General features: G+C 36.9%; 2 protein-coding genes across 2 annotated transcripts; both read right to left on the minus strand.

Moving 5' to 3' along the window:
• Positions 1 to 3,428: 3,428 nt before the first annotated feature.
• LOC114717455 (protein OSB1, mitochondrial-like) lies at positions 3,429 to 5,370 on the minus strand. The gene is made up of 5 exons (XM_028902593.1): positions 4,808 to 5,370; positions 4,525 to 4,663; positions 4,356 to 4,440; positions 4,124 to 4,227; positions 3,429 to 3,880 (listed from the first exon to the last, which is right to left on the minus strand). The coding sequence occupies exons 1-5, from the start codon at positions 5,233 to 5,235 to the stop codon at positions 3,692 to 3,694; spliced, it is 945 nt and encodes a 314-aa protein (XP_028758426.1). The 5' UTR covers positions 5,236 to 5,370; the 3' UTR covers positions 3,429 to 3,691.
• Positions 5,371 to 7,343: 1,973 nt separating this feature from the next.
• On the minus strand, positions 7,344 to 11,658 carry LOC114717463 (transcription factor UNE12). The gene is made up of 6 exons (XM_028902602.1): positions 11,150 to 11,658; positions 9,717 to 9,836; positions 9,504 to 9,569; positions 8,564 to 8,629; positions 8,150 to 8,227; positions 7,344 to 8,066 (listed from the first exon to the last, which is right to left on the minus strand). The coding sequence occupies exons 1-6, from the start codon at positions 11,465 to 11,467 to the stop codon at positions 7,836 to 7,838; spliced, it is 879 nt and encodes a 292-aa protein (XP_028758435.1). The 5' UTR covers positions 11,468 to 11,658; the 3' UTR covers positions 7,344 to 7,835.

Raw genomic sequence — 11,658 nt, forward strand, 5'->3', positions numbered from 1 at the left:
GGACAGTGCCTTTATTAACAAGTCACAGTACTCCATTGATAAGTTATAGTGCGACCATTGAGAAGTCACAGTGCAACCATTAACAAGGGACAGTGCGACCATTGACAAGGGACAGTGTGCCACCATTGACAAGTCAGTGTGTCACCGTTGACAAGTCACAGTGTCACCATTAACACTTCATTAATAATGATTATATATGACAATAATCAAAATATAATACGATAGAATAATTAAAAATATCATATGATACTAAAATAGGTTACATAACTTAAATTCATATTTTGACAAATTATGTCAGCAAATTAATTGACAAGTCATACTATAATGATTGACAAGTCATAACGTGTCTAATAACAATGCAGGTGCAGGTAATGACAACTAAAATGATAACAGAATCTAATATGTCAATTCATAACCAACTTTCATTTACACCTTCATATACATGAAACTACACCTATTTCACAACCCATCCAAAAAAAAAAAAAATACAGGCTGCATGTAATTACGAAACTAATTATTGGTGTGTATCCATTTATAAAAAATTCCCTTCACACCCATTTACAAAATATTCTCTTCAATAATCAAATCCTTCCATTTTGTGAAATTTATTTGTGGTGTAGGTGTTGGGATCATTTCAACAGCATAAGGAATTGATGGTGGCTCTCCAATCTCATCAAATAAGGTAGGTAGAGACATAGAAAATCCATTGACACCTCCAAATAATTAATCAATCCTGCAAGAAATGACAAGTCAAGGTGCATGCATTGACAAGTTGGTAGCAAGACAGTAACAACTGACATATTAAGAAATGATAATAATAGTTTCATTAAACTAAACTTACACATCTTGCTCCTCCATTGTGTTATTCCTTGTTGCTTCTATGTGGTCCTTATTTTCATTTTCTTCTACATACATATGACTACTTTTTTCATTGAATTTTATCAAATGTTCAACCCTATCATTATCTACCAACTCCACAAATGTTTTTTTTTATCAAACACAACTGAGAATTTCAAAAGAAATGAATTACTTTTTTTTCCAACAATTGATAATATAATTTCCTTCAGTTCTTCATAACTTGTTCCCTCCTTTATATTTGTTGTTCTTACACTACCTCCCATATATTTCATGTCATCTTCTCTATCATTTATAAACTTTCTCCCTATGTAAACAAAGCAAAATAAGTGCTTTCCAGACATACTCGCCATTAGTAATATAAACCTGCATCAAGAATCACGCAACTGTCATTGACAAGTCAAGCAGCTATATTGACAATTGTCGCAACACGCATTGACAACTATCATGGCTTGATTGACCACACAATATCCTATTTCGTCCTAAGGGTTTCTACCTACACTAACCTTCATCTTTTTCTTCATTTGCCACTAAACTAATGTCAAAACAGAGCAAAACCACCCACAATATACCCAAAAATAGAGCACCCATAATCGTCCTACAAACCCAACTTAAATCACCAATACACACTAACCAAAAAAACAGCTTTTTCATTGATTAACTTGTAAATCCTAGACCAAAAACAAAAGCTTTGCAGTATCAAAGGCAAAAACGATTTTCTGATTTCCCATTCCCAAACACAATCAATATGTCAAGCAAAGTAGGAGAGGAGAGGAAAGAAAGTTTCAAACCTAATGATTTGTGGAGATTCAAATGGAAGCTCTTTGTAGTTCACTAATAGTAACAGGGAAGATACTTCATCATCAATGGCTCCTTCCTTCTTTCTCCATGTCTTCTCTCTCAATCACAACAGATTCATTGCGCAGGAAACTCACTCAGCGTCTTTGTTTCTGATATGCTAGGGCAAAAGAGTCATTTTAACTTTCTGAAGTTTGCAGCCAAGTCCCTTTGGGACTTTAGAAGAATTATGAGATTTCAGGAGATCTTTTTGCTGTATATTTGGTTCTGTGGGACCTTAATGTCATTTTCCTTTTAGAATATCCAAACACACATTATCAGCAGCATTTTTTACTGATGTACTTGCTGCTTACAGTGCTATTTATAAATCGTTTTTTATGGATTCACATCAATTAAGAAAGTTAGTTAAAACTAATTAATAATTTTAAATTAATTAAAATTATTTCAACTTTCTGAAATTACTTTAGTATGAAAATTGTTTAATTTAATTATAATAGATACCCCTTCGTTAATTATTTCTCTTAACATCCATTAATTTCTCTATCCATCTTAATGATCTCTTTAGTAGTTTAATACTTCTCTCAAAATTGGATTCCCACTAAAATTTATGTTGACAAAAAAGTGTTTGAGATCCTTTAGAAGCACTTAAAAAAAAAAATGCTTCACATGCTTATCTCAAACTCTGTAAAATTACTTTTAAAAAGTTAATACATACACCCCTAAAGAAAAAGTGAAAAACCATGCAAAATAATGATGTTTGAAAGAGAATACCAAAGCGCGTCACAATTGCATTGCAAAGTACTACCCAAAAAAAAGAAAACTCAATCTTCCAATTTGTTCTAACATTAATGAATGGATTAAATCTATACTTCAACCTTCACCCTTTTGGAATGTTTTATTGTACTTAAAAGCATGACGTAATAGGGTTTAGTTTTTAGGGGGAATTACAATCAAGTCCCACAAAAAAAAATAATTATCAAAAAGTCCCAATAACAACCTCAACAATCTATAATGACAAGTTCTACAGTGAGAATGACAGCATCTAGACTTGTTTTTCAATTATTTTCCTTACTTGGGACCTCATTGTAATTCTCCCTAGTTTTTATTTCTGTGCCCTATTGCATACATCTTTCCCCACATCCATTATATTTAGCTCCCTTTGCCATCAATTTCACTTAGAGTATTCTTTTTTATCAAACAAAAGTTATCGGGTGTTTGGATGAAAATCATGATTTTAAAAATGATTTTACAGTACATGAAGTAAACATGTAAAAAAAATTGTCTTAATTTGCATGAAAACATTGTTAAAAAATGCTTATGGAGGTTCCCAAACACCCCCTATGAGAAAAATCAAGAAGCCAAAAAGGAGGCCAGAGGTAACAAGGCGACGCTGAGAGACTTAAGCAAATATCAGGTAAAGGAAGGCAGAACGTTGCATTAGAGGAGGCTGAGTTATGTTAGGGCTATATACTCAGAGTTACGATGTATCCAACATCCTAAAATATTTTCTCAGGTGCATCAACATCTTAAAATATTTGTCATGTATCCAGCATCCCGAAATATTTTTTTTCCTACGTTAACGCTAGATGTATAAAAAATATTCCATGGTGTTGGATATACCTAAAAAATACTTTATAGTGTTAGATGCATCAAAAAATATTTTATTGTGCTGAATGTACCACAAAATACTTCAGAGTGTTTGATGCATCTTGACCCTATACTTAAATTTCCATTTTCATATCATTACAACGTATGTTTAAAACAAGTCATAAATATACTAAAATGAACACGTATCACATATATGTAAACCACACATACATTACATACAAACAAGTCAACATATTAATGAGTTGGTACATTAATTTGGTGGTCAGTAGGTCGGGTTAAATAGGACTTGGACTGAAAATTTCCTAAAATAAGGATAAACCCCAAGACCAAATTGCTAAGTTGATTAAGCCGCCCTGGTAGGCCCAATCTATTGAGCGCTCTAACAAAAATGTTGCTGAAGTTTAATGATCAATATTTAGCACACGTACTCTTAGAAAGACAATAATTCATCAACGGTCACCATATTTGCAGATATATTGCCATGTTGATTAGTAAGGGACCCCATCCTCGCATCAAGAATTGCCAGTTGCGATTTGACCCATGGTGGATTGGACCTGCCTTCTACCCAGAGAGCTTCCCCTGTATCTTTATGCTTAAAATCAGGATACTTAGGATTCCTCTGCAAATTATCAGAAAGGATTAAAACCAGGACGTAACATCTTATATAGGATATTCAGCAAATATGGAAGGATCCTTGGTGTAAAAATGGGGAAATCAAGTAAGGCAAATTGAGAAAGTATAGCCTCGCAGGTGTCACTGGAGAAGTGAGCTAAAAAAGTTGCAATATTCAGTAGCCATGAGATAATTGAAAAGTGAAACAATCACTTGATCCACAAGGTTAAAATTTTAATAATCGGTCTACCTTGTTCTTCCGATTGTCCCACCACTCCACAGGATTAGCAAAAAATGCTTGCCATAATTCTTCTACAGAGCCAGTATTAAGTGCAGCGTAGTTTCCTTTGCTACCTGAAATCATCCAGCAGAAAGCGGCGTAAGTTATGTATAAACAGAACAATAGTAGATACTTTCACTTTATCAAAAATACAAGAGTTGCTAGACGTCGTGGAAATCAGACTATTAAGTACAAGACTTGCCAGATATCATAGAATCAGGCTCCTGGTCATATGAGGAGGATGATAAGGGGCTCCTTTCAATGAAATTCAGCTGCTGACAGACCACCTGCACAGGATCTAAGGCTCACTGATCTGCTAGTGGGAAGGCCATAAATATTAATAATAAATTAAATATTGGCAATTACGAAACCTTGTAGTAAGTGTTCTGTTTCCCGTCATCACTTTCAACTGTATCTGTAACTAAACGACCAGAAACATAAATTTGGTGCCCTTTCTCTAAATGCTGAAAAGCAATATGTGCCAGCTCATCCCAGAATGTCAAATTAATCCTATATTCCAAGGAATAAAGCATTTAATAAGAGATTGGCCAGAGATTAGCAGTCCAAAACGAAGTCAAATTGTACCAAAATTGAAGGACAAAGAGGAAGCAACAAGAAACAAAGCCCAAGTCCTGTGAAACGCAAATAAAATACCAGGATGTCTGGGTGGCGTTTTTCCTGACGGCAAGGCGGGTCCAAGCAGTCACTTTGCCCGAAGGAAAGTGCTTAGTTTCAATGGGAGTGGCGACAACGCCTATGAGATTGACGGAGTTGCAAAGCTCTTTATTCCAAGGAATCTCGGAGGGCTTAGGGTAGGCCACCGTGACCTGATTGTAGTGGTCATCGCCGTAGGATTGCTCTTTGAAATCATCTTTGAAATCATCCATTGAGCACTTCAAACGGCCATTCCGCCTCGTTTTGGACTGCCTCCAGCAGCGAGAGTAGATGGAACGCACAGAAGCCAGGGAATGGTTTGAGCATTGGATCCCAGAAGGGATAGTAAGTCTTGAACTAGGGTTTTGGGGGGTGAAGAGCAAGTTCCTTAAGCTAGTTGACGCTATTGCTTGTTCCAACACAGCCATGACATTGACCAGATTATTTAAGCAAACGCGCGCGAAATGGAGAGGACGTTGCTGCTCAAATCAGGAATGCGACGGATGAAATGTCTGGGCACCGCGAAATATGGCGGCACCGCGGCAGCAGCGAGGAGCAAATGAGCCCCGAAGCAAAAAAACGCAGGCCTCATCAATATTGGGCTACAAATTGAAGTGACCCTTGGGCCATTTCTTTGGGCCTTCTATTTTGGGTTGTTTCCTCCGCACCTTTTACTTCTTCCCATATTATTGGAAAATTGTTAGATCCTATCGTTCTATTAAATTTGTAATTCTTTCCTTATACTTTGTTTTTTGACCAGCAATTCTTTCCTTATACTGTAACGCATTGAAGCTTGTATTAAAAAATGCATCGAGACTTTTTATTTAAAAAAAAAAAAACTCATCGGGACTTTGTTCTTATGCTTTTCCGACAGGTTAGAATGTGGCAGTGATTATAATGCCAACTAAGCAAATTTAATACAGTCAGCGTCACATAAGACGAGTTTTGAGGGACTCAAATTCTCTCCCTGTTGAAAAATAAAGATGGACGGACGTAACACAGAAAAGTATGAGGATTGAGGCGTGACAAAATAAAATATGAGGATTGCATTATAAACTTGGTAAAATTATAAGGATCAATTAAATAGATAAATTTTCCCTATAATTTATAAAAACCATTGGAGAAAAATTATGTACTACCTCCGGTCCTAATTATAAGACCAAGTTGACTAATTTGAGAAGATCAAGAAAATAAGTTCAGTTAGTTATTCGTAATACATGTGTTGTCTTTTCTAAAATATCCTTGCTAATTAAATATGTGGTTATAACTATCATTATTAGAAGGACTATCTTGAAGAAAAATGTATAAATACGAGAGACAAAATGAATTGACGTCTTATATTTAGGACCAAAATAAAAGTTTAAATTTGGCTATTGGTTTGTTGCAAATAAATGTACTGATTTTTCTACACGTTACTCGACTTACGTGCACCCCTTTTAATTACAGAATCTAAAAGATAAACCCCATCATCGTGACTTTGCCAATATTAATTTTAATCTCGTGTTTTCCAAAATTTGGCAACTAATAGAAGTATAGACATATTTTTCACAGGAGACTGAGTTATTAAGTTAATGTTGAAAAAAGTTTACTGTTTTCTTTTTCTACCTTAAAAGGTTACTGTTTACAACAGTCCATGCTTCTCCCTCTTTAAAAATTACTGCACAGATTTTTTACAAAAAAAAATATTAGAAAGCCAGACACTAAGGACATGAGACTAAAAGTGGGATTAAACTTGCAACCTACCACTCAGAAAAGCATTTCATACCACTTGGTTATAATATCACTAACATAACTGCGTTTAATTGGTTCTTACCCCAACAACAATAAATCTTGGGCCTGCGGATCACAAATGAAAAGTCATCGGCTTTATTTTTAAATGCCAAACCATCAAACACAAATGATAATCACAAATGAAAAGTCATCGGCTTTATTTTTAAATGCAAAACCATCAAACACAAACGATAATCAAATTTTAAAAGAAAAACAAAGCTTTGTTGAATTTCAAAAGATGCCGAAAGTGTAACTTTATTTGGCCTGACGAAATTGCAACTCTACCCATAGGATATAAAGATCTGATATTGACAATATTAAGAGAGGAGCTTACCTAAATGAGGACTCCCTCTCTTGGAAAGATACAAGTGAAACTTTACCTATACCATACGGTGCGTGCAAGTGGACAGAAAAGCTTTATCACTTGAGAGTTGGAATAAAATCACACAACTACATCCAAGCCCCATGACTTGCAATCAACGACCTTTTACAAATTTTTATATAATATATCTAAACTTAAATAGTAAATACTGGACCAGGGAGGACTCGTACAATGATATAATTGTATAAAATAGTGTGGGTGCGTAGAGAGAGGGAGCGAGGGGCACACCCTTATTGGTGCTTCCACCTTTAATGGTTTATCGCCCAATAATGATCCATAAGAATAGAGAAAAGAAGCGTAATTACTTTTGAATAAACAACTCAGGCACACCATAAACAAACAAAAAGCACCATCATTTTTCTGCTGGACTTGCGACACCAAGCATTCTTAAAGTAGCCATTATCCATTTCAGCTCTGCATTTAAAAATCTCTAGAATTACATCATTAATTAATAAAAATATGTTACACACCACTCTAACCTTTTACTAAGGTCCCACAGCCCACTACAAAAACTAAGCCCCACTATAAAAGCGCTTCCATCATGTTCCACTACCCCCCACGCATTCATACTAAAAAGAAAAGCAAATCGATATTAATGAACTTTGACAATTTCTTACCCTTTAATTGAAATTTGATCAGACATGGTGGGGTCCACTTATATTTTCTTGGGCATTGACATCGAACCCTCTATTGGCAAAAGCTGAAAGAAAGGCTAAAAAAGAAAGTGCTATGGCATCTGACTTTGATTGCAACTTGATGCGAGCCAATGACTAAAATTATGGGGGGAATTGGAACAGACAAATAACCTGTGGGTCCCAGCAGTATTAGGTGAGCCCTGGATGGGACCGTTGGATTGTGAACCCCCGTGCCTGCGTTCTATGAAGGAGGGTTAGTTTCTGGCTTCACTATACTGGAGGTGTCCGGTGGTTGTGACTGGTATATCGCTGATGCCAGAGATATGGGCATGATGCAAAGAGCCTTTGATTGTAGGAACTGCATGGCAGCCCCAACATTTTCTTCCATAAGCTTAGCCACATGTGTTTCTGTGCCATCGTTTGACCATTTCTCCCATGCTGGTTGATTTCTTCCACCTTCACTTCCTTCTTCCTGATCAATACCAGACTCGTTAATAAGTTAAGCCAGAGAGAACTAATAAATCTTGAAAAATCATATTTCTTCAGATTAATTACCTCAACTGATGATAATGGAATGTCAGTGACCAGCGGTGCCACTGCACCAGCTCCGCCCAATCTACTCATGCTCAAAACCTGAAAGACCAGATGATAAACAACTGTCATTACAAGTTTTCAACACTCAGCAATAAATCCAAGATGACTGGTTTAAACTGGGCCCTATAACATGCATGGGTCAAAGGACTCAATCCAGAGTGGCCCCCAACATTATAGTAGGGTTCACAGCCAAGAGTAGAACCCAATCAATAAGCCGAATGAGAGGAATCGTAATGCATTGATTAAGCAACTTGTGTAACAGGTGAAACCATGAAATCATATTAAAAGCTGTTGTCCCCTATACAGAAAGGCCAGGTGTTTTGGATAATATTAAGATCATATAAAATACAAGAGGAGGAGCACAGGAGCATCTACCTTAACTTGAAGCCTCAAGAACTTGACATAATCCACAATTTCATCTAGCATGGCAGCTCTATCTGTCTGATTAGAGCACAAATGCAGAACAATATTACAGTCAATGAAATCCTGAAAATTATTTTCTTACGAAACGCTACTTGACCATAATGTAGAGAAACATAGACCACCACACAGGCAAGCCTTAAAGATCGGTAATCACTCCACCATTTTTCAATTATAACAATAGTTATGTCAGGAATTTCAGTAGAACCAAAAAAAAAAAAAATTCTTCACATCTAATACTTGAAAGGAAAGACTAGAATATCAATTAAAACTCCTTCCTTGATATTTGTTGCTGTTGTTGTTGATATTGCATATTTCTTTTACCGAGTAATCTATCCTTGCTTTACAAAAAGAATAAAGATAAAAGACATAAAAAATCAATATATTAACATTTTAAGTTGCCCTTGCATTCCTGCAAGCTTTGTGTCAAGCAATGTCCAAAATTCACTCTTTTTTTAAACAATGGCATCTACTTTATTAAACTCATACTGAAAAAGAAAGACAACAAGCTTGGTGGAGAAAAGGAGATGGTTGTGCCCGAAACAAATACGCAATAAATCATTAACAACCAACAAATCAAATGCGCCCTCTAGCTGTTATATTTTCAGCACTGCTTTCTTCTTTTATTGTAATTGACAGGTAAGCTCAGTTTTGTTGCTGGGGATATAGTGCTAGATATTCACAAATTGGTTATAAGTCAAGTGGATATTAGATACATCTCCGTGATTTTTATCCAACTAATCCTTATCCATTCTCCAACTTTTCAGGTCAAAAATGAAACAGAAAAAGGAAACCCTGAGTTTTCTACTATTTACATGCAAAACTCCACTCGATCAAACAAACACAAAACCAAGTTTGCTAATAAAATGTCATGTAGGCATGTAGAAGCCAATACCTTATTGACACTAGGAACAAGTTCCTGCAAAGCTCTGATTCTTTCTGCTATTCTTTCTCTGCGCAACTGTTATCCAAAGGTGAAATGAAGAGTCAGGAAACATGAGCATAATCAAGGAATTAGCTATAATTTTCAACAGTTTATGCCCATCTTTGATTTTAAAGAGCACAGCAAGCAGACAGTCTTGATTCATGTAAATATTCTGAAGCTCACCCGCTCAGCTATACTGTGTGGATCTGTAGCTTGTCCTCTTCTAGCTCGGACTCTTGGACGCATTGATGGTGGATGTGGAGCTGCAGGAATAGTAGTAGGCAAGGGTTGGCCATGAAAAACCTGCAAAAGAATTATCTATCATCAGGACCAATAAAAAGTTATTTGATCACCAAGTCCCCCACTCCCTCCCAAAGGGGGGATGACCAAGAACAATTATCAAAAATTTGATTCTCGCCATAAAACCAAAAACTTTTATCTACGGGTTATTCAAAATCAAGTAATCTCCTATATGATCAACAGGTTCAAAGATCCTAGGAAATAGACAACAAGCAGAAATTCAAGTGCCAAAGTAACCCAATCTTCTAATGTGCCATAATCCTGCACCGTTTAAACCACTCCACGGAAACAATGTCATATGGCTATAGCTATAAGTGGCAAAGGTTGACCTCTGGTCTTTAACAGTCCAGAACTGACCTTAAACTTCAAGTTTAATAAATTGTTCTATTTCTAATAGCTGAACTCCAAGTCCTCGAGGAACAAAAATCCACTCCAGGCATGGCAATCTGATGAGAACTATCTTTAATGCCTACAACCTATATCCAGTTGGCAACAGCAAAGACACGAGCAATAGATCTTTTAATATGCCAGCCAATTCAATCTCATCTCTGAGATTCGGCTATTGCAAAGGGGGACAAACCTTACTAATGCATGGGTCTCATTTTGCTAAATCATCCAATGCTTTCTCTGCACCGTATAGGCTAAGTTACGGGGCCACAATGGTAGTGGCATAACATGCCCAAGTGACAAAACATTGCTGAACACTAAAAATAGGTTCACTTAATTACGTCTCCCTTCCCACTTACATTTGCATCAGATTGTATTATAGCATTAGATACCGGCCATCCAGCAATTCCATCATTAAACATCAGTCAAATGCTATTATTTCTTCCTCACTAAAAAAAATGAATCTAACACGGTTCAATAATCAGAATTCGAGCTCTTACGATTAAATGCTTAAAAACCTTATATTTTCATCCCTGTCATGTCAGCTATTGAACAAATATGAGATTTGACTGGACCGAACAAAACACCAGTTTATTTCATTACAGAACAAAACTATTGCCGCCACATAACAGCGTCATAGAAACTTAACTATGAGTCTTCTCATGAATACATCGATAGAGATGAAAAGAAGAAGGAGGGAGTAGGGAATAATTTGTTTAACAAACTAAATATATACCACAGACTATTTCTCACTGAAACAAAAACATAAACCATTGAACCGCTATGCTTGCTTTCAATTGACGATCATAACCCAAAATCGAGAAATAAAGCATCTATCAATATTCTTTTTGTGAATATCAGTTCATTCATTTCAGCGGATGCTGACCACACACACGGAAACAAGAAAAAAGCAATAACACTTGTCTTACATTCTTCGCTCTATTATCAACGATATCTTCGCGAAATCGCTTCCCACTTCCAGAAGGCTCCTCGGGCTTCAAAAAACCTCCTTTCCCTTGCTCCAAGCTCAGGCCTAGCTGATACACCGGTGCATGAAAGGCACCACTACCGGCGCCAGCGCCAACAGAAGTGAGGTGGTCGGTGCCGTCGCCGGAGTTGAGCTGCAGCATCATCGGGGGCGGAGCAGCCGTACCGGCTAAGCCGGAGTCGGCAGAAGCAAAAGTTGGGAGCCCAAGGATTTGCTCGAGGAAGTCGTCGGCGGGGGCGTCGGAAGGATTATTTGCCATGAGTTCGGACTGGAGCGAGTTGAGTCGAGTTGAGAAAACGCGTAGAGGAACCAATTCCTATCTACATGAAGGAGAGAGAATTCCTGCAGCCTAGAGCTGTGCTTTGTTCCTAGTTCTGCTTTTTCTCTACTCAGGAGAAGACAGTTCTCTCTGTGGAAGCTAAGCTAAGAGACGGGGCCTAGAGTAGTGGC

Source organism: Neltuma alba, unplaced genomic scaffold, assembly GCF_004799145.2.
Source record: "Neltuma alba isolate B1F8T4 unplaced genomic scaffold, ASM479914v2 tig00011737_pilon, whole genome shotgun sequence".
NCBI lineage: Eukaryota > Viridiplantae > Streptophyta > Magnoliopsida > Fabales > Fabaceae > Neltuma > Neltuma alba.

Coding starts and splice junctions, on each gene's coding strand:
- LOC114717455 (XM_028902593.1), bottom strand. CDS start 5,235: ATGGCTGTGTTGGAACAAGCAATAGCGTCAACTAGCTTAAGGAACTTG. Junction 4,664..4,807: donor AACGCCACCCAGACATCCTG/GTATTTTATTTG, acceptor CTTGGAATATAG/GATTAATTTGACATTCTGGG. Junction 4,228..4,355: donor GCCTGATTCTATGATATCTG/GCAAGTCTTGTA, acceptor GGATGATTTCAG/GTAGCAAAGGAAACTACGCT.
- LOC114717463 (XM_028902602.1), bottom strand. CDS start 11,467: ATGGCAAATAATCCTTCCGACGCCCCCGCCGACGACTTCCTCGAGCAA. Junction 9,837..11,149: donor TTGATAATAGAGCGAAGAAT/GTAAGACAAGTG, acceptor ATTCTTTTGCAG/GTTTTTCATGGCCAACCCTT. Junction 8,228..8,563: donor TCTTGAGGCTTCAAGTTAAG/GTAGATGCTCCT, acceptor CTGGTCTTTCAG/GTTTTGAGCATGAGTAGATT.